General features: G+C 37.9%; 1 protein-coding gene across 1 annotated transcript in view; it reads right to left on the reverse strand.

The window, feature by feature from the left end:
• The window catches only part of Smp_091470 (cytosol alanyl aminopeptidase (M01 family)), a 33,265-nt gene extending 24,028 nt beyond the window's left edge, over positions 1–9,237 (reverse strand). Inside the window, exons 1-8 of the mRNA XM_018794799.1 lie at positions 9,043–9,237; positions 8,938–9,010; positions 8,836–8,903; positions 8,674–8,796; positions 8,532–8,639; positions 6,075–6,191; positions 4,103–4,278; positions 1,385–1,592 (exon numbers count right to left, since the gene is read on the reverse strand). Coding sequence (XP_018649175.1) covers positions 1,385–1,592; positions 4,103–4,278; positions 6,075–6,191; positions 8,532–8,639; positions 8,674–8,796; positions 8,836–8,903; positions 8,938–9,010; positions 9,043–9,162 — 993 coding nt within the window. The 5' untranslated portion in view covers positions 9,163–9,237. The remainder of the gene's footprint in view (positions 1–1,384; positions 1,593–4,102; positions 4,279–6,074; positions 6,192–8,531; positions 8,640–8,673; positions 8,797–8,835; positions 8,904–8,937; positions 9,011–9,042) is intronic.
• Positions 9,238–22,849: the final 13,612 nt, after the last annotated feature.

A 22,849-nucleotide genomic window follows, 5' to 3' on the forward strand; every position in this document is an offset into this window, starting at 1 on the left:
TCTAACTTCAATCAACATACGACATTGAGTGACCACCGTTCACTGTCTTCGAGAAGTAAATGATTCACATCCGAGATGGATTAGTGAGAGTCCCGGGTATGACTCCCCCAGTGTGGGGTCATGAACGTGTACTCCCAAGGAGTCTCATACCAGGACGAAACGGTCGTCTAGTACTATCAGGTTTATAACGGTGGTTTAACTTAGACTGGTTCATGACTTTAATGAAATCCAACAGTCTCTACAACCCCTTACTGACTTAATTTAATACAAGTACACGAATAAGCATATGAAGATGATCTGTATCAGTCATACTGACAGTAGTTGTAACTAGAAACAAGATGAACAGAACAAGAAACCTAGGTCATATATGAAACAAACAATGGATTAGTGGCTAAAATACTTGGCTATCAACCTATGAGTTGTGAGTTTGAACTCCGATCCACTAACTTTGATTTAAGCAACTGCGTAGTATCATTAACCTTTGGGCAAACACTGCAGGTAGACGCAACTGTATTTATTGAGTCACTTTATTAAGTAATCTATTAAAATTACATTTGTGACTACTGATAACTCTATTAGTATCCATTACTTAGATTTCTAACCTTTTTGTCATGGCTTTTTTTATCGGAAAATTCCTAAATGTAAATGATGTAAATCATGAGTTTTGAGGAAGCATTTCGTGTACTTCCAAATAATTAAGATGATCAGTAATCTTAGTTGTTTTAACTTTATTGATGAAAACTGAATCAACATAAAAATACCTACTGAATTCTAATCTGTTAGTGAAAGTTGAGAGAAAAGCAGCTTCTTCAACAAGCACAGGTGCGTGTACTTGACTTTAAGCTACAGTTTAAGCGTCATAGTGAACATTAATCGGTTCCCCAAACTCAATTAAGTGGAGTTATGTTCAAACTCACGGCCTAACGGTTGAAAATTCGGCGCACTAACAACTACTTCACCACTAGTCTAGAAAAGTAATAGCATTATCCTGTTGTAACATGTGTTGACTTACAAGGAGCGATTACCACTAGACATTTAAAATAGATTCTTCGCATTGTTAATGCTATGTTTATTGAGGATTATATTAAAACTTCTTTAAATTATGTGGATAAAGGTGTTGGCTTAGAAATTTATTGGTGCTACATAAAATCCCAGTGAACGAAGTGCATCATCTAATATAACCTGGATAATTTGGGTTGACGAACAGGTTAGTTTAGAATACTAAAGTGGAAACTTCTACGGATGAAAGTAAAGCGCAAACAATATAACGAGGTTTTGTGGAACAAGGTGGTTTCGTCCTAATACGGGAGTCCTCACCAGTATATCTATATAGGCATATATCACTTTTGTGTTATACATGAAAAGTCCTATTGGAATGTCTTACCCAAATATCCATTTCGGGATAACAGTGATCAGAACAAAAGTATTCTATCCAAGCTGCAAATCCTTCCTTAAGCCATAAATCTGTCCACCATTCCATCGTGACGAGATTACCAAACCACATATGGGCTATTTCGTGACTGATTACGGTTGTGATAGCTTCTTTTGTTGCTGGAGACATTGTGTGTGGATTAGCTAGTAAAAGTCTTTCACTAAACAAGAAGTAAATTATATTAGACGATTACTTACTAATCTGTAAAAAACTGCGAACTTTAGAATAAAAAAAAACGAATTAAATGTGAGATTTTCTGGAATTTACACATACTTGAAATATAAATTACAGTACAGGTTTTAACAGTACTACAATTAACTAATAAGGCACAGTTTAGTCACTCATAATTGTGACTTATTGAAAGTGTGTATCACCCCAACTTACCACGTGACATTAACAGATAGACATGAAATTAATAAAATAAATTCCAAAGAAGTTAGAATAGTATCAATGATAGTGAGAAAAGACAAAACAGAGAAAATCTGGTCCGAAAAGTAGGAATAAATTCATTAGGTAATAAGGCACAAAGTAATATTGAAACTCAAAACCAATTAGATCGATCATAGGTGTCTTCGACGCATTGCTCGTATATCCTGGGACCACCGGGTAAGTAATGCAGATGTTAGGAAACGGGTACTAGGTAAGGATGGCAAATCGATCGATGAAGTACCGAAACTTCATCAGTTGAGATGGCTGGGACATGTGTTACGTATGCCCAACCACTGACTGCCCCGACGTGCAATGCTTTATGGTGTAGGAGCAGGTTGGAAGAAAGCTAGGGGCGGCCAGACCAAAACATGGCATAAATCCTTGAAGTCACTGACAATTGGACTGGGCCATGTTGGTAGGTGTAGACTACCTGGTTGGGATTCGCGAGATGATAGCAACCGATGGTTAGAGACCTTGAATGACATGGCTCAAAATCGTTTGCAATGGCGAAGGTGCATCCACTCCTTGTGTTCTACCAAATTCTAATCTGAATTCTTCATGTCTGTATCCTTTTTCTCTTTCCAAATTTATTTCATTGTATTATACTCCTTCAATAACATCTTCAAACCCTAATCTTTCACATTAATGCTTATACTCTTACTACTTCTACCAATATGGGATTTGAATCGACAACTTCATCTCTGTGCTAATGTGGTATGGCAACTCGAACTGATGTACGTACGTACGAAGTTCTACGTTGTAACTGACTGACTGACTGAAGAATAAATAGATCTGTTCCCTTCAGGCCAAGTGTGAGCTACGTCCCCAAATGTCTCTAACAGTTGCTCATGATTATCCTTGGGATATTAACCAGATAGTCTATACCTATTGACGCGATCCGGATCCACATCCAATTACTTCATGGACTGATATCACGTTTTTCTTATCCTATCTTTACAATTCTGTCAACATAATCCCATGTCGGCCAGCACTTGGTATCGTGATGAGGGGTTGTTGGGTCTGTGTAGAATATGCCTCAGCCACTTCAACTGACGAAGATCGTCAGTACAGTGCAAATCTAGTTTTTTTATTCACTTTACAATGATAATCTTTGAATGAATATGGTTCTGATAGGTAACTTCGATCTTTGGACGATTATATCTATCTATTAAGATTAAATAACTGAGTTATTCGGGTAGGTAGGCTAATTTCTTGGTGCTTTGGTATGGTAGCAAGAGCCAGTAAAAACAACAACGGATGCGGATACAGTATGAATTTGGCAATAAACAGTTCTACAAATGTGGTCTCAGATAATTATTTGTTGTTGATGGAACTCCTAATAAGTTTCCCTAAAACTGACAACAGTTTTAAAGTCTTTGTTCCCAAAATGAAAAAAATTCTTTATTTGATAAGAAAACCAATCACAACTAAATATTTTATGACGACTATGCTCTTATTTTCTACCTGATAGGTGTCTAGTATTTATGAAGGAAACAGTGGTCCACCGATTATCAAATACAGCCATTTAAACCAACCTTTGAGCCCACCTATCAATCAATTGCACTATTTGACTACTCCTTTAGGAACATTAAAAAGTCTTGAAAGTTCTAGATAATTTCTCAGAAAAGTTTCCAGAAACCGAAGACAATGGAAAGGGTAAGAAGACACGGGTAACAGAAAGTAGTCAGCTGAGGCATTATCCCAGTGACTGAGTCTGATTTTCCAGTCATTAAACTACTAGTTTGAACAACTATCTACAAAAGCTTACGAAGGAAGAGTCATGTTTATCAGAAGTTTATGAAGTGTGTATGTTTCGTTGCAATTCAAATCATAAGGTATAAATACATAACAACGGAGATTATATAGTTTCTTGTTGTATAGTGGATGACAGCATGTGAAGGTTTATATCAACTCATTTACTAAAGTCTTTTATATCATTTGAAGGATGGCTTTTGTATACAGAATGTATCTTTTTTGGATTGTTTATGGGTACAGAAGTGTGAGTTATTGAATTTTCGGATTTCTAGAGTAAAGCTATAAGTTAAAATAGTGTTTAACAAGAAATCTGAGACCGAATGTAACTTTTTTTGAAAAATCTATCCGGAAAATCTCGCTAGAATCTTCGGGATGAAATATAATCATCAAAATACAAGTCCAGAGAATATATTGCAAGTTTTATTGTATTAAAAGACAACTTGCCGAAAAGTTATTAATCCCCAGTTTTCCATCGCACCACCACACATATTAGGGACTGCAAGTAAATCAATTTTGGGTAGTGGATACTCAATGCCAAAGTATTCCCCGTAAAATGGTAAACTATGACAAGCCACATTTAGGGCGAAAGAACCCTGGTTTTGTTCTGAGAGAAGACCTTTACGCGAATACACACGCACTAAAACTCCATTTTTGTCAACAGCCTGTAGTGTATATGGGGTACAAAAAACACTATTAAAAATAATATTAGCATGAATAATCTTAAGAATACTCTACCTAAAAAAGAGGACAGAAACCGAAATTGGAGTGATGGAATGCTTTATTACACCTGAAAACAATGAATCATATTCTTAAAGTAATCTGATTTGTGAATGAAAGATGCGACTCTATCATAATCCAACACAAGCTTTGTACCGATATACTGGAAAAAGCGTATGAAGTTCATTATCAATCCTAATCAAATCTACTTTAGATGTCATATTTATGTGAAACGACATCAATAACTCCAGAAAACACGCTCAAAACTGAAAATTCCCTATTGTTAAGACAAGATATCGAGTGTTCATACCGAACTCTGTTTCACATGACGTAAAGATGTCAGTTCCATACGAGGCTAACAATTTTAGTAGTTATTTCTAGAAATCCTATCTTTTTTGTAAATAATTCATTTTCTCCTTATTTTGGTATATTCGTTCATTTTAGAATGGAAAGTTATTGAGATTGAGCTTCAGAAGAGTGATGTGAGAAACAGCTAACTATCGATTACAAATAGCAGATGTAAATGTGTACTTTGGACGACAGGAAAACTTAAATATTAGCTCGGTGATATCCCTATCTAACCGTGACCAATAGTCTGTGACAAATCAGATCACTGGACACCACTAGGACATCAATGTACTCGAATAATATATTTCAGATAGTGATTAATTATATCACATTATTTTATTGGGATTAGTTCAGAGCTCAAAAATATGGAGTGACTCACTTGAACAATATTGTCAAACTATCTGGCGTATTTTTTGGTGCCTATGATATCCTGTTTATGTTTAAGTAAACAAAAATAATTTTAACACCTGACGTCATACAGAAACTGATAACATCCACATAATTTAGGACTAAATGTTTACAATTACCAAGGCAAACTCTTCTGATATATATGAATCTCCATTATCACACTAGTTAACATAACTTAAGCAAACTTCAAACATCCTCGCGATAACAAATGCCAACCTGACCGTAACATATTCAGATATTTTAACCCAAACGTTTTGTTATAGACAAAGAAATATCAAAGGACCAATTAGTACCAAACTTCACACATACAAACATTTTCCAGGTTTATGGTTAGTAAATTGAAATGAAATATTTGACGATAGTTTAATAGTTAGAACATTCAAATTTAAGTTAATGCCACAGATTTGAACCTAGATTCATCTTAGTCAATATTGCTAGCAAGATATTACAGACAGGACTCAAAGTCAAGAATGTACACTGGTGTTTAGTTATATTAATTTGAACTTTAATAATTATACCATTCGAAGTCGATAGAAGAACCGTAAAAGATTTTTACGTTTATCTTCGTTACCAATAGTACAGTAGCTTTTTACTTGAAATGAATAACTTAAAACAGTTGGTGATCAATACGTATTGCCGGTAAAATATGATGTGTAATAACTTGTACCAATACACATAACCTTGAAGAATACCACTTAGGTTTTTGTTTTTCTATCAGAAGTCATGAACTCGAACGGAGAATTTTTCTAACGAAATGAGTCCCAACAGAGTGATTGAAAACAACATTTCGTCCACGTATAGACTAAATACACGGAAAATGAATAGTCTATGTAACATCTAGATAGTTTATTATAGCCATATTACTATATAGAAATACGTTGATTGTCAATCTTCCTTAACTAAATCACAGTGAACTACTATTATACTTGTCAGTGCATATTACAATCGTCTATTTGAGTAATATTAACTACAAATTTGATCTTACCTCGGTATACTCAAGATCTCCAACAGCAAAAGCTACCAAATATGTTGACATCTTTGGAGTATCTTGGAAATGGAACACAACTATGTTTTCATCGTGTTCTACTTTTGATAAGAGAGGCTAAAGCAAATACATAGTGAAAACCATTATACAAGGACAAATGACTATCCAGTGAAATGGATTATATCCATTAAAACAAGTGATTAAAATATAATTATCACTATAAACCCACTCAGTGACAGAACACTAGTGTAAGATGTACAGAGGTTAGAAATACCATCTATTTGCTCACTCAAGATTATATAGTGAGATACGACTGTGAGGAGTGTTAAGCAACGACTCCCTAAATTTTATTTCAACAACCAACTATAATAAGCAATGCCATAACGGAGTATAATAAGGTTTAAGAGAGTCAGAACAAAATAGTTAGCAAAGTATAGGTCCAGTGTATTAGCTCAAATTAGTATATTACATGACCAAACCATGCGTTAAATATTTATAGTATTTATTTATTTGAACACAAACAATATAAGGAAGCCCCAAAATATATATGCGCCTCACAATAAAAATGAGGTTGTGAAGAGACAGAATAGGTGAGTAGAATGAAAAAGAAGAGTAGCAATGAACAGAAACTAGTGCATGGGTGGAATAATAATAATAATAGGACAAGCAGTTCAGTTAGGAAAAATACAACCCGGAAAATTCTTTCACTTAAAGAAGTCACTCTCACTTCTACAAAGAAAGTAAAAGTAGTTTGCAACAGGGCAGCCACTGTCTTCTATTATGAGCCATGTAGTCATTGTAGCACCATTTCTAGAACCCCGACCAGGGAATCGTGAGGGACCAACGGAAGCCATTCCTGTACAGCCTTCTTCGTGCCTCGGCACCATGTTATACACTGACCACCTCTCCATTTTTACTAACCGGTCCCAGCGTCGGCAAATAATACACGATGTGTAATTCACTGAGACGACATTCGTAGTACATCTCCAAGCCACCAAAGTAGGTGTTTTAAGAGTGAAATAAATTGAATTATCGTCGCTACCCGAATATACACAGCCGAACTATTGCATTACTACCATGATGTTGCCACTGGATTTCAGCAACCCGTCAGGGATGACGATGATCAAACACAGAGTCGTCTAGCATCCTCAATTTCGAGAGGCATGATTTCACAAGCATAGAACGAGGCTGCTCTCACCGACGTGTTGTGGATCTGACCTTTTACAGCTAGACTAACATCACGAAGGCGCCAAATATAGCTCAAACTGGTACAAGCCGCTCTGGCTTTCACTATACGTGAATTGATTTCATCACTTACACCAACGCTAAGTCAGCCACCATGAGAGTTAGAACACTTAGTTCCTTCGATGAATTAAGATAGTTTGGTGAGATGTAATTAATTTAGGACATCTTCATAAGCAGTACATATTTAGTGTAAATATCATATGTCTAGCTTAAAGACGAGAAATGCCTATTAAAAACTTTATTATCTTTCGAAATGAAATTTGTCTTTTATGTGGAGATAAGCCTCCTCTCCAGATATGCTTAGCAACGCAAAATATTCCAACCAAAGGCCGTCTGTAAAAAACCCACATGGACAGAAAAGTTTCTCAATTTTTACTGTTAGTCTAGTTTAGTAAGGACGAAGTATGATCAAGAATCTATTTAAAAGTGATTGTATTCGTGAGAAAGATGTTACGGAGAATAAAGTTATTAAATGAAATATTGTTTGAATGTGGATCATCATTAAAATCTGTAAACCAATAAAGACCTTAATATGGTTACATCTACCACACTCAGTATGGAATGATGTCGAGAACACCATAAAATACAAAGGTAGTCTGGTGGCAATTAGAATATATTATAAGCTTAAGGTTATGATAGTTGGATGACAATATATGCTTTACGGAAGACAAAAAGTGTGTAAACGACCGAATCACATCCCAATGTGGTTATCAATTTACATTTGTGTACACATATGCATACATAAATAGCAATTAACAATGATTAAATACACAAGTGAATGTTTACGAAAACTAATTTTAACAACCCGGTAACACACTCCTTATCTCCTATTCTTGACAGACAGTTGGAACTATTTGTAATGAATGTCCAAACCTAGCCTTCGTAAAGGTGCATGAAAGAGGCCTCTGGGAAACATTAAGATTTACAGAAATCTGCAGTTGTATTATTTGCTGCCTATTAAGTACAAATGAGTATGAAAGGGAAATTCTCATAAACATGTTTGAGTTAGTTAATGTATTTGTCACTGTTTCCTGTTCTAACACGAGGACTAAATAGAACACCTCTTATAAAATAAATTTCTAAGTACTATAAGTTGCAAGGACTAATACAAACTAACTAGACATTTTCCCTTAAAACATGCAGCTGATCATTAGCATCAGAGATTTGAAAACAAAAATGCTGGAGATCAATAACTAGTTTGATGAAACCTACCATATTTGAAATAGCAGTCTTTCCTTTAGGAATGTGGAGTTTAATATCAAAAATTGACTTGAACTCTGGTTCATCCAAACATGGGAATACTTGTCGAGCGCCAGTAGCCTATAATTATTCATAGAGTCGGAAGATATGTTACCTCAAAGTGTGTAGAGAGTAGATAATGCTCTTCTTCCCCAGAGATATATGAACTTCTATAGAAACCCTCCATTTTTTCACTTATTATGCCAGTATACTCCACTCTTAGTTCTCCCAAAGCCGACTAAGACAGGGAAATACACATACTACAAAATATACTCACTGCTAACGGTTCTCTAAGAATGAACGAAACCTGCTCATATTCCCGTTTCTCAATTACTTCAACATCAACTTGACGAGTAGAGTACAAACAATACAAACCTACTTCCATTGAACGTAGCTTTACTTACTGAAATGTCTTTGGCGTTGAGTAATATTTGAGAAGTCTCTTCTTCAATCTGAATACGAAATGAGGAGCATTAGTACTTACAGATACAGATAAAGACAGGTTCCCAGTAAACCTGAAGCTCAGAAAGCATGGCTTGATTTCTATTTCATATCTTATAGGGATGACAGATCGGGGCAGTCGGTTAAAGACACAAGGCGCCATACCCGTAGGTGACGACAACCGCAAACCAGGATGACGGATTGAATCCGTGTCACAGACAATATATTCAAGCCCATCGATCAGTGACCTTGAAACACCCTAGTTAATCAAAAAATTCCATCAGCAAATTCTAGAGTTTAACTACTCATAAAGAGTAAAAAGAGTTTAGCGGAAAATAAATCTCCGAAATGAATAGCTATGTATGTCTTTGACATTGATGCTGACCTCATTAGTTTCACTAGGCACACTCTAGCTTAAGGCGCTCGGTTACGCATCCGCATCAGATCACGATGGGGTACTCTTTGCTACACATCTACTACAACTAATAGCCAGCTTAGACCAAACGATTCTCGACATATAGGTATCTCTCTAAATAAATCTTCGAACAATCTCATCTTTTGAATTCTGATTTGACTGAGTTGGTATGTAGTGGTATTGGTTCCTGACCACACGATGTTTGAAACTAAGCGTATAATTACTGAGACTTACATTCAACACATAACACGGGGGAAGGTCAACAGTGGTGAACGTGGAGCAATAAATGGAAATGGCATGGCTTGGTCATGCAGGTGAGGCCACCATAATCTATTGCTTTTTGTATCAAATACGTTACTCTCTTCTCAGCTGAAATTTGTTCTTCAGAAATGCCAGACGTCATGTTTCTAATCGTCATGATAAGATGAGATAGTATAGAGAATGATGCAACTTCGACATAAGATCTTATAAATTATATAGCCATATCATGACAAATCTACAATTTTGGGATTGGGTTTATCATTATAGTTGTGTTAATACCAAAGTAGACCATAATTTTACAGGTTTGTTTCGATTAAATCATAGTTTCGTGTAAAGAAGTTTTCGATCTGCGAATACCTCTGACATCTTTTGCGTGAGCATGTCGTGATCTGATACAATAAATTGTGTCTTTTCCTTGTTGTTACACTATATATAGTATTTTAATGTTTACTTTTGCATATATTGATATTGTTTTTATATTTTCGGATATTTTCCCCCTTTGTATATCTTATCTTCATTATGGCGGAAGACATATAATCTGTTTAATATTAAGACTCTTTGGCCTCTCACCTTTCAAGTCATGCTGTTCTCACTCGGTAATATTGACTCCTGGTTCTACTACACGGAGGCAATTCCTCGCAGTTATGAAGATGCCGGAACGCGATTTCAAAAAGTGCATCACACCTAGTATGTCTGGTGGTGGTGTTTCTGAACCTTAAGCCATCTTAAAGAAGACTACTCATAGACGTGGCGACTCAACCGATCGACAAAGACTAGGCCAGCTTTTCTGAGACATCGAGTTCCCACATGGCTTATCAACAGAAATGGTGATACGTATCCAGGAGGCCGTTGGTCAACAAACCTTTTATGAAGACCTGTTTAGACAGCTCCTATTGTCAGAGCTTCTCCAACAGGTGCGAAAATCATTCTTGATCCCTATCCATCGCCTAACACTCACGATTTGACGGCTACCTTGAGAGGTACAAGTGTTTTTCGAAAATGGACTCGGTTAAAACATTCCTAAAACCGCTATCATCACACCTTTCAGTCTCTACAAAATTTCGTGCATGCCCTTCGGCTTAAGAAATGCTGCACAAACTTTCCAGAGACTCATTGATGACATTTCTAGAGGTCTCAGCTTCATACGTGCCTAAGTTGATTACTGCTTGATTTTGAGTTTAGAGAGAGAATCTCATTTCCAGCATCCGGACCTGGTTTTCGGATGACTCCCAAAACATGGCGTTATTGTAAACGTCCAGAAATGTCAAATCGGAGCCGAATCTCTAGATTTTCTCTGACACACTAGTGATGCTCAAGGTGTCCGTCCCCTGAAAATTAAAGTGGTGGTCATTCTGGATTACCCAGAACTGACCCAAATAAAGCAGCTACGCATGTTTAACGGCCTAGTAAGTTTCTATAGATGGTCCATACCAAATTGCGTCCATCTTCGTGGAAATGCTTAAATCAATAATTTGGACATCGTGAAAAAAGTATTCACTACAGATAAGGAAATTATCGCAAAAACAAATATGCTTGCACACCAAGATATCAAAGTTTCATTTAGTATGTCAGTGAACACATCCGACTCGGCTTAGGAGGGGTTTTACAACAATGGATAAACGACACTTAGTAACGTTTGGCATTCTTCTGGAAACGGTCGCAATACACGGAATCGAGATGTATCACTTACGGCAGGGAACTCCCAGCAGATAGAATAATTATTATGTAGAGGCGGTCTCAGATTAAAGAAATGGATCATCAACTGGGAAGAAATAAGGATTATCTTACCTAATGCATATAAAGAAGAGTCTTTGATAGAAATGCCAACGAGCCACGATACTACACATCGAACTCTAGGTGTAGTATGAGACTTCAAGCAAGATGTATTTAAGTTTTACTTTAAGGCACCGGAAAAGCCTTTAACTAAAAGAGGAATCCTATCTGTTGTTTCTTCTATGTTCTATCCTTGGTGTCTAATTGCTCCAGTCTGCCTTACTGCTCAGCTATTTTTGCAAAAATTATGTAAATCCCAAATAGGTTGGTATCAGCTGCTCACCGAGCCATACCTGTCCACATGGCTAAATTGGGCAGATTCCATGCGTTAAATAGGTCATGTTATGGTGGCTCGAGAAATCAAGGAGAGAATTGACGAACCTGACGCGAAGGTAGAATTGAATTTATTCAGTGATACTCCAAAGATTGGTTATGGAGCGGTTGCTTAAACAAGAGTTTGTTATTTGCATGGACCGCCATACTGTGTCTTGTCATATAGCAAGTCTACAGTAGCGTCTACAAAAACAGGTCACCATACCGGGGCTTGAGATGGCGGCGGCGGTGTTAAGTGTAGGGCTAAGCGAAGTCTTACGGAGGAGTCTACCCAATTTTTTCTGTGAAGTGAACTTTCATACAGATTTAATGATAGTGCTGTACCACATTAAGAATACAGAAAACTGGTATAGTACCTATATAACCAATCGCCTCACTGTTGTGTACCAGTATACGAAGGTTGAACAATGGAGTTATGTAAGGTCGTCACAGAACCCAGCCAGTTGGACCTCAAGAGAAATACAGAAAATGACCGAACTTCAGTCTTGGTCTAAACTTCCCATTTCACTGCATGGCGAATTTTGTGGGACTATTAAAAAATGTCCAGAACTTATTGACAATACTGGGTTTGTAAAAACTGCCGTGGTTAACTTGAGTAGTATAATGCATAACAACACCCCTCTTCTTTCTCATTACTCTGAGTAGTTGAAATTAAGCAGAGCTGCAGCCTGGTTTAGAAGGTTCATAGAATTCCTGACGGTACTTTGTTCACCGAGTCCTGCAGGATCCGTTCATCTAGGATACTTAAAGTTCAAGAAGCTTGAAATCGCTAAGCGTAACGTTTTGATGATGGTCCGGAAAGAGGTGTATGGAGGGGTGCTTAGTGAATTTAAAACCAACACTAAAGTAGTTAGTCATAATGATCTGAAGGGCTTATCGCCAATAATGGTTGATGGGTTACTTTGTGTTGGAGGTCGTCTAAGCTACTCAGACTTCCCAATTACTTTTAAACACTCAATAATATTACCCAGTTGACACTTAGTGACGGAAATTATAATTAGACAATATCATAAAGAAGGACACACCGGAACGTCTCAACTACTGGCCCGAATTCGCAGAAACTATTGGATAGTAGAAAGGACCAGCACGGTTAGTAGAGTGATGTAAAAAAGGTGTTACTTAATGGCGGTTTACGATGAATTCAGGACAACAGCTGATGGCGCCACCTCCAACTTATGGGGTGCAACAAGGCTGGTATGACATTTCAGAAGTAGGAGTAAACTACTTTGAACCTTTCTTCTTTAATAATAATATATTTCTGCAAGGGAAGGCACGCGCCATCTTTACAGGCATGATCTACAAGTTACAAAATTTACTGGTTCACAATATACATCCCAAGAAGGTGGTTTAATAAATATAATCTATAAAAGTGAATATCAGTCCATTCGTCATGATATACTGTGTATTCTTCAAAATATTTTCCAAAGAGGGTTCACGTCCACGTTACACACCAGATCCAGTCTGAGCAAATATGTGTTAGGAATTTGGTCGTGCTAAGTATTTATACAATGAAGCTTTTTAAGTTTATAGTTGTTTTAAAGTAGACTTGTGGAGCGCTTGGTATGAACTACGACCTTGGGAAGCGCGTACGTCGAGTTTGTTCCAGATGCCAGAGGTTCCAAAGCCTTGCCCTCAGAGCAAGACTCTGAAAAAAAGAGAAACCGAGGAGCAGCAAGGCATTTGAATATGGATGCTAAACAATGCTTAACATTTAGTAGTGGAACAGACAGAGGTTTTGTTAAATTACTAGACTAAACTCATACTAGCTCTTGTTGCTAGAGTGAAATGTGATCAGGGGCTCCAAATGAGAGAATGCAGTATTAGAGAACAACGAGTTATGATATCTAAAAATGTGGAGTAAGTTCAAATGAAGGAAAGGAAGTCAAGGCTGGAGTAAGGAAAGCTGTTTATTAGAACAGAGAGTGCATCACGAGAGTAAAGTGTTAAGGAAACTAATAACTATATCTTTTATTCTTTGTTTTTTCCGTTCGATGCCTGCCACACGGTTTTAATGTAAAAGTACGAGTTAGCACGTTATAAGTTCTATTAGTAGAATAGCTAATCCAGCACGCCACCGAAAACAGATATGGATCGAGTGACTTCGTCCTGCACCATTAGTAAAGCCTCAGATATTCCAGAGGGATATAAGGTTGAAGCTTCTAAAAAAACCCAGCTGCTCATGGATCTGTTCTCTACCATCATGTTACGGGAGAACTAAAGACATTTGGCTGATTAAAACCTTTTTACTGTACATCAAATTTACTGTGTTTTTGGATGTGTTTGTTTTACTTAACCTTTGGACTTGTTTGTTTATATCATTCCTTTCGGACATTTTGGTTTCTTTTGTCATTGGTTTGGTATTTGGGAGTTTTTTGCTCCGGGAACCTACAAAATTGAAGGTTTGTTTTGTAATTGTTATAATTATTGTTGTTAGAACGACTTTGGTCGATTATTTGTGAATTGCGAATAAACTTGGTATCTTATTTGGAGTTTTGGTTCTCTTGCCTACTTGGGTTCGTAATTTGCGAATATCGACGGCCAGTACTTCAATAGTTGGAACGGGCAAAAACTCATAATTGGACGTAACAATCAGTTGTATGTCGCAACGCAACTTTCATAAGGCGCGGCAATTTTGATATTGGCAATACGTTTCTTAATAAAACTGTCTACATTCATATTTTATAAAATATCAACCCAGCTGAGTAAATTACTACAGTGAAAATTGTAACTTCTGTAACAATTCCATCTTGCCTGTGAACCAACATGCGTCATTTAACAAACTGTTATTTGAGAATATATTATTATTACTTCGATTAAAAAATTAGAGAGGGGAAAGTATCTAATAAAACTACAAAGTGGGGAAATAAGGCAATTTAGTCTATATATGTGGAGGACCTGTAATGTTTGTGTGGGACGCGGATGTGTTCTCTTGTGCTAGATCTTTACAAGTGAGGGCTTGATCAATAAGTCTTACAAACGCATGTAATTTGTCTGCCATGCGTACTTCACAGGAAAAACTGTTCCATATTAATGCATACTTGATGAGGAAGAAGTTTTCTCCAGTTTTTGATCTGTATTTCTCAACTTTGACCGCGGATACTTTGTCTCGAAGGTTGTATTCATGTGGTTTTGGGGAGAGAACTATATTAGATGTGGAATAAGTAAGGTTTTTGAGGAGTTTGAAAAAGAGAATCAAATTAGACCTAAGCCTACATTTCCAGAGGGGTTCTAGTCCTAAGTTATGGCATCGGGAACTATAGTCAATAAGTGAGTCGTTCTTAAGTATTTTGCCAGTGAAATCTCGTTGTATTCCTGTAACGATTTGAAGTATTTGAATTATAAAATGAAATAGAAATCCCAGCATTAACGTTATTTGATCAAAAAGTATTAGATGAGCACGAACGAATGTACTATATTTGGAATTCAAAATCAAAACAGACATCAATACAAAGAAATCACTGGTTCATATAAACACCGCATCTGCTAAAGCTTAAATCGTAATCAATTGTACGTCTTCTATAGTTCATCTTACGTCTATCCGACAGTGCATTGGAAATAGACTATGTATTATCTAGAACGCATTCGTTAATATTATAATTAACAACCAAAATTGAAACAGATTCACCTGAGTCCTGGAATAGTATTTGATCAACATGTCGGTCATGTATACTCAAGTCATTAATATCTAGAATTCGCACCATAGATTTTCCAACATTCTTCACTACGATTTCCGTGGATGGTCGAAGATCGTTCACACGATAATATGTAACTTCTGCAGACTCCAAACACCTCGTATTCGAACGGAGAATTCTTCCTTTTAATAGCTTTGATAGTTTCTCTTTCGTCACAGGATGTTTAGCATTTCTATATTGAAGTAGAAATGTACTTACTCTCCTCTCTAGTTCATTAAATGTTGAAACAGCAATAGAATCAATAGCAATTTTAAATGTCCTGACGAAATTTTCTGCCTCACCATTAGAACAAGGGTGCCTGGGAGCCGTAAACAAATGTCCGCACCCTGAACCATCCAACCAATTAATGACTGCATCCGCAGCGAAACGGGAGCCATTATCAGTCACTAATACCATGGGAACACCTTCTCGACTTAACACCTTCCTTAATGCTTGGATTGTGAAGTCAGAATTCCGTGAAGTTGTGGAAAAACTTCAGGCCACTTAGAAAGAGAATCAATAACTACAAGTGCATAGTATTTGCCAAGAAAGGGACCACAGTAGTCTGGATGAATTATCCTCCAGGCGTCAGACGATACTGGCCATGGAGTCCACTTCGAAGACTGACTTTTCAACTAATGACATTTTCCATAATTGTTCGCTGTACGACACATATCTGCATTTTTATCTGGCCACCAGCATATGAGCCTCACCAAGAACTTCATTTTCTCAACACCTCATTGTCCACTATGAAGTTCTTCAAGGACAGGTTTGTGTAATGAAGGATGAATAACAACACGACCATTTATACACAAAATACCATCACGAGTAGTAGATAACTCATCCCGCTTTTAATAATAGACAGGAGATCTACGTTTCAGATTAGCACTCCAAACATTCCGTATAGCACTGAGTATACATTCAAAGTACCTACGAGTTTCTCCAATGAGATCTGGACGTCTCACCGGTAAAGGTTGCACTAACAAACAATCCAAAGTATTAACAGGTCTATCTTGTAATGATTGTCGAGAAATGTAGTCAACGTGTTGAATTGGTGTTAGGATATTCACAGGAATCCCCCAAAAATTATCTCGAACGTGAAGTGGTATGTTTTCAGACTTTCCACATACTTCACATGTTAATTCCTATTGGTCATTATTTACAGTTGTCCTAACTATGACTTTCACGTGTCGTTTTCCTATTGGTCAATTTTGAGTTGTCCTAATTATAACCTTTACGTGTCCTTTCTTTCCATTGGTTACTGTTCATAGTCATCTTAACTGTATAAATATGCCTTGTCTGTAAATCATTTTTGATCTGCCTCGGACCCCATAAACAATTCTCATTTAACGGTTGTGTTCTGATTTATTGGAGTTGGGGAAACAGTATTGAGATCGTACTAGGATATCTGAATTTGGCCAATCGGTAGAAATTCGCTTAGTCCTATCGCAATACGCAATATTTCGCGACGTAACAATTGGTTTTGCACTCCTGTACTGAACCGTATAGTTATAGGCTCTCAAGGTAATACTTCATCGTTGAACCATAGCAGCTGGGGAACGTGCTTAGGATTTTTCAGGATGATAAATGAACTTTAAAGCTTCATGATCGGTAACAATGGTAAACGTCTTTTCAAATAGATATTTACGAAGTATTTTAACAGCCCAAAATACAGCTAATGCTTCTCACTGAGATTGTGAATAACCTTGTTCAGTAACAGTAAGTGTGCGTAAAATACAGATAACTGGTCTACCTTCCTGTTCCAAAACTGCACACATACCCACATGTGATGCGTCAGTAATAAGTACAGAACGTACACTGAGTGAGCAAGTTCGAAGAACAGCATCACTTTGGAGAAACTTTAGCAGACTTCGTAGGCATAACACTGGTTCCTCACCCCATTTGAATGAATTGGATGTCAAAATGTAAAATAAACAGTTGGCACGACAAGAAAAATCAGGAATGAAACGAGAATAGTATTGAAGAGCACCCACTAGTCGCTTCATATCTGGTCTAAAACCATGACTATCAACTAGGTGTCCAAGGCATTCGAAACTAGATACACAAAATGGACACTTATTTGGATTCACAGTAATATTCTTCTCGATTAAACGACGCAATAAAGCAATAAGTCTCTGGCCATGAACTACTTTATCAGCACCATGAACAATTAGATCATCCTGATAAACTTCAACACCTTCAGCATCACTGACTACCACATTCATAACTTCCTGAACTATGACTGGAGACCAAGTAAGACCAAATGGAAGGAAGTTGTATTTGAACTGACCAAAAGGAGTGTTAATTACTGTCAAGATATGTGAAGATTGATCTAAAGGGATTTGAAGATAAGAATCTTTCAAGTCAACTTTCGAAAACACTTTAGAACCATGAAGTCGATTCAGAATATCTCCAGCCTCAGTCGTTGCGCACTGTCTAAATACTGCTCACAACATGTCATGGGTGGGTTGCCAAATGATGTTGACCGACACGGTATGTGAATACTCTTATTTATATCTACAAGCGAGATGAAAGGTAGTGACATGTCATGCTCAAGTACATGGTGCACGTCTAGTGTAGCTTTAGGGAGGTCAGAGTATGATGCAGACTGATCTGTGTTTATAAAGCTTCACATTATGCGCTTTATGACGGGTTTAGATCTTTTGCACGTGCTATAGGCATCAGGAGAGATTATATGTTTTCCCGATAGCCCCGAAATTATTGGAAGCAATGTAAATATAAAGTTTGTGTTATGTGAACAGCGACTGTTATATTTTATTAGATGTATAAAGTTCTATGGTAGGATCAGATCCATATTTGTTAAGAGCCAACATATTAACGTTAATGAACGAAAAGAGGTGGACAACGTAAGAAATAGAGAACTTAATGTACGACGTTGAGTCACAAGATGAGGTGTCAAATAATTAGAAGCTTATCAGAAATGAAGTGTTTTTCGCTAATAAATGTTAAATTATAAGTAAGAACTAGTAAAAAGAAAAATTATAACCACATGGAAAAAACTTACAGCCTTCAGAAGCCGCACCTCATATATTTTTTCAGTCAAAAGAGGAAGTTCATTGGAAAACAGATATGGGTGTGTATTTACTTGTCTGCAATCACGAGCAGCACATATTGAAATGACGTATAGCTTGAACACTAAATCATTTATAATGGCCTTATTACGTTTTATTAGAAGAAAACTTGTAGAAATTTACATTGACAATGTGTCGAATTTTGTGGGTGCAGTCTCTGAACCAAGGAAAGTTGTGCAATAGTGGAGTCAGAGGAAGATAAGTAATGAATTGTCATCGAGACAGATCCAATGGCACTATAACTCACCCTGATCAAGCCACAGAGGTGAGGTTGAGAAACGAATGATTAGGTCTATACGCAGAATATTATTACTAATCACCAGAGAACAGACTTTGACTCATGCGACCTCAGCCACTTACTTGGTCGAAATTGAAAGGATACTGAATGGCCGACCCCTAACCTCAGTTTTCCAAGATGCTGACTACAAACTAGCCATATCAACCAATACTTACTTACTTACGCCTGTTACCCTCGTCGAGGAGCGAGGAGCATAGGCCGCTCACCAACATTCTCCATCCAACTCTGTCCTGAGCCTTCCTTTCCAGTTGCTATTCATCCTTTTCATATCTGCTTTAATCTCCCGACGTAATGTGTTCTTTGGCCTTCCTCTTTTCCGATTTCCTTCCGGATTCCAAGTTAGGGATTGCCTTGTAATGCACATTGGTGATTTCCTTAATGTATGTCCGATCCACTTCCAACGTCTTTTCCTAATTTCCTCTTCAGCTGGAAGCTGGTTTGTCCTCTCCCACAGAAGGCTGTTGCTGATAGTATCCGGCCAATGGATGTTGAGTATTTTACGTAGACAACTGTTTATAAATACTTGTACCTTCCTGATGATGGTTGTAGTAGTTCTCCACGTTTCAGCTCCGTACAGTAGGACTGTCTTGACGTTCGTATTAAAGATTCTGACCTTGAAATTGGTTGAGAGTTGTTTTGAGTTCCATATGTTCTTCAATTGTAGAAATGCTGCCCTTGCTTTGCCAATCCTCGCCTTTACATCTGCATCCGATCCTCCTTGTTTATCAACGATGCTCCCCCGTTACGTGAATGTTTCCACCTCTTCCAGAGTTTCGCCATGAAGTGTGATTGGGTTGGTGTTCTCCGTGTTGTATGTGAGAATCTTGCTTTTTCCTTTGTGAATGTGGAGGCCTATCGACGCGGAGGCTGCTGCTACATTTGCTGTCTTCACCTGCATTTGTTCGTGTGTATGAGAGAGGAGGGCCAGGTCATCTGCGAAGTCCAAATCATCTAATTGATTCTGAGAATTCTATTGTATTCCGTATTTCCCCTCAGATGTCGAATTCTTCATAATCCAGTTAATCACTAGAAGGAAGAGGAATGGGGAGAGTAGACAGCCTTGTCTGACTCCGGTCCTTACTGGAAATGCATCTGTCAGCTGTCCTCCATGCACGACTTTGCGCTGTAGTTCATCGTATGAGTTTTGGATAATGTTGACAATCTTTTCAGGAACTCCATAGTGTCGAAGAAGTTTCCATAATGTTCTCCTGTCCACACTGTCAAACGCTTTCTCATAGTCAATGAAGTTGACGTATAGTGATGAGTTCCACTCAACTGATTGTTCTACGATGATCCGTAGTGTCGCAATCTGGTCTGTGCACGACCTATCCTTACGGAATCCAGCCTGTTGATCCCTAAGTTCTGCGTCTACTGCGTCTTTCATCCGATTCAGCAGAACTCTGTTGAAGACTTTTCCTGGTACTGATAACAAACTGATGCCTCTGTAGTTCTCACATTTGCTCAGATCGCCTTTCTTTGGTATCTTGATGAGATATCCTTCTTTCCAGTCCATTGGTACTTGTTCCTCTTCCCAAATCTTCTTGAATAGAAGGTGAAGCATGTTTGCAGTTATTTCAATGTCTGACTTCAGTGCTTCTGCTGGTATATTGTCAGGTCCTGCCGCCTTCCCACTTTTGATTTGTCTGATGGCCATCTTGACTTCTTCGATCGTTGGTGGAGTGACATCTATTGGAAGGTCAGTGTGGGCTGCTTCGATGTTCGGTGGATTCAATGGGGCTGGTCTATTCAGCAGTTCCTCAAAGTATTCTGCCCATCTTTTCCTCTGTTCTTGAATCTCAGTGATTGTCTTTCCTTCTTTGTACTTGACTGGTCTCTCCGATTTTCTATATCTCCCTGCCAATTTTTTCGTTGTATCATATAGTTGTTTCATATTCCCTTCTCTTGCAGCTTTTTCCGCCGCCGTTGCTAGTTCTCCCATGTATTTCTGCTTGTCGGCTTTAATGCTTTTCTTCACTTCCCTGTTTGCTTCTGCGTAGTCTGCTTGTGCTTTGACTTTCTCTGCTCGTGTTTGGCTGTTGTTAATTGCTAGTTTCTTGTTCTTCCTTTCTTGAATTTTGTCCAGGGTTCCCATAGAGATCCATTCCTTGTGATGATTCTTCTTAGGACCAAGAACCTCCTGGCACGTTGAAGTTAGTGCTTCTTTTATCCCTTTCCAGTTGTCCTCCATCATAGTTTCTTGTTCTTTCAGTAGATCCTGTAGAGTTTGGAACCTGTTGTTGAGAGTTATCTTGAATTCGTTGAGTTTGTCAGTATCTCGAAGGAAGGCTGTATTGAACCTTTGTAGTGCTGTTTGTCCAGTTGTCCAGTCTTTCTTTAGCTTCAGTCTCATCTTGGCAATAACCAGGTGGTGATCTGAAGCTATGTTAGCTCCTCTCCGGGTTCTCACATCTTCCATTGATCTTCGGAATTTTTTGTTGATACAGATGTGATCTATCTGGTTTTCTGTGGTTTGGTCCGGTGAGATCCATGTAGCTTTGTGTATGTTTTTGTGTGGGAATATGGTGCCACCTATGACCAGTTTATTGAAGGCACATAGGTTTGCAAATCTCTCACCATTTTCGTTCCTTTCTCCCAGTCCATGTTGTCCCATGACGTCTTCGAATCCAATGTTGTCCATTCCAACCTTGGCATTTAGATCTCCCATCAGAATTGTCAGGTCCTTGGTTGGGCATTTCTTGAAGATCGACTGCAGCCTATCGTAGAACTGGTCTTTAGCGTCTTCATCGTAGTCGTTGGTCGGCGCATAGCATTGGATGACGTTCATTGTAATGCCCTCTCTCTTTGTTTTGAAGGAGGCTTTGATGATCCTTGGTCCATGAGATTCCCATCCAATAAGTGCATTTTGTGCTTTTCTGGACAGCACCAATGCAACTCCTTGTGTATGTGGGGCATTTTCTTCTTCATGACCGGAGTATAACAGAAGTTCTCCTGAAGACAGTCGTTGTTGTCCAACCTGCGTCCAATGTGTTTCGCTGATTCCAAGCACCTCCAGGTTGTATTTTCTCATTTCTGCAGCAATTTGAAAGACTCTCCCGGTCTCCCACATTGTTCGGACATTCCATGTACCTATAAAAATTGTCGCTCTGGTTGTTATAAGGTGCATCGGCCTCATGACTTTCGAAGGAACTCGGCTTTCATCATGAGACGTCATAATTATTCCTTCAACTTGGAGGGCAGAGTTTGAATGGTTTGAATGATTTTTTCTGGTTAGCGTTTTTTTTAGCGAGTTGATTTTCTACGGGATGGGGTCGTTAACCCCATGTCCAACCCTCTTCCTTTGTGTGGGCTTGGGACCGGCAGTAGCCCTCGGAGGAGCTACAGGCGGAGTTCTGTCAACAAATTTTGGTTTTCAGTAATTGGAGGCATAATGACCTGATTAAAATTGAAGGTGTTCAAAGAAGGTTCACCAAAGCTGTTTTGGGGTATTCTGACAACAAAGACTATCACCAAAGATGTCAACAACTCAAACTTAAACCCCTCTGGATCAGGCGTATCAAATTAAACCTTATCTTTCTCTATCGGCTTCTTAACGGTATTTCTTACTCTTCGCTATCTACCCCTTCATACTCTATGATACCGTCCCACAATCTACGCAATAAGGAAAATATTCTAGCGATTCCAAAAACCCACACAAATTTACGCCAGAATTTTTTCGTCATTCGCTACTCAACCATGTGGAATAGACTGCCAATGAACCTCCGATGCAGTGAAACTATAATCCGGTTCAGAAGTCTTCTTGATGATTTTCTTTCCGAAAGTGGATTGTGTCACCTATTGAATATTAATGTGCTTAACAATGATTTATACAAAAAAGGTCCGTCATCTATCTAACTGACTGAAAAGCAAAGTGAAACCTTTGAAACTTTTCATGTCTATTCTATTTCACTTTTATTCATCTTAATATATAAAGTCTGCTTATGTTCGTATTTATAATTATTACTGTTATTATTATTATCATTATTGGTCTTTCGACACATTAGATATTC

This window comes from Schistosoma mansoni, chromosome 1 (genome assembly GCF_000237925.1).
Source record: "Schistosoma mansoni strain Puerto Rico chromosome 1, complete genome".
NCBI classification, from domain to species: Eukaryota; Metazoa; Platyhelminthes; class Trematoda; order Strigeidida; family Schistosomatidae; genus Schistosoma; species Schistosoma mansoni.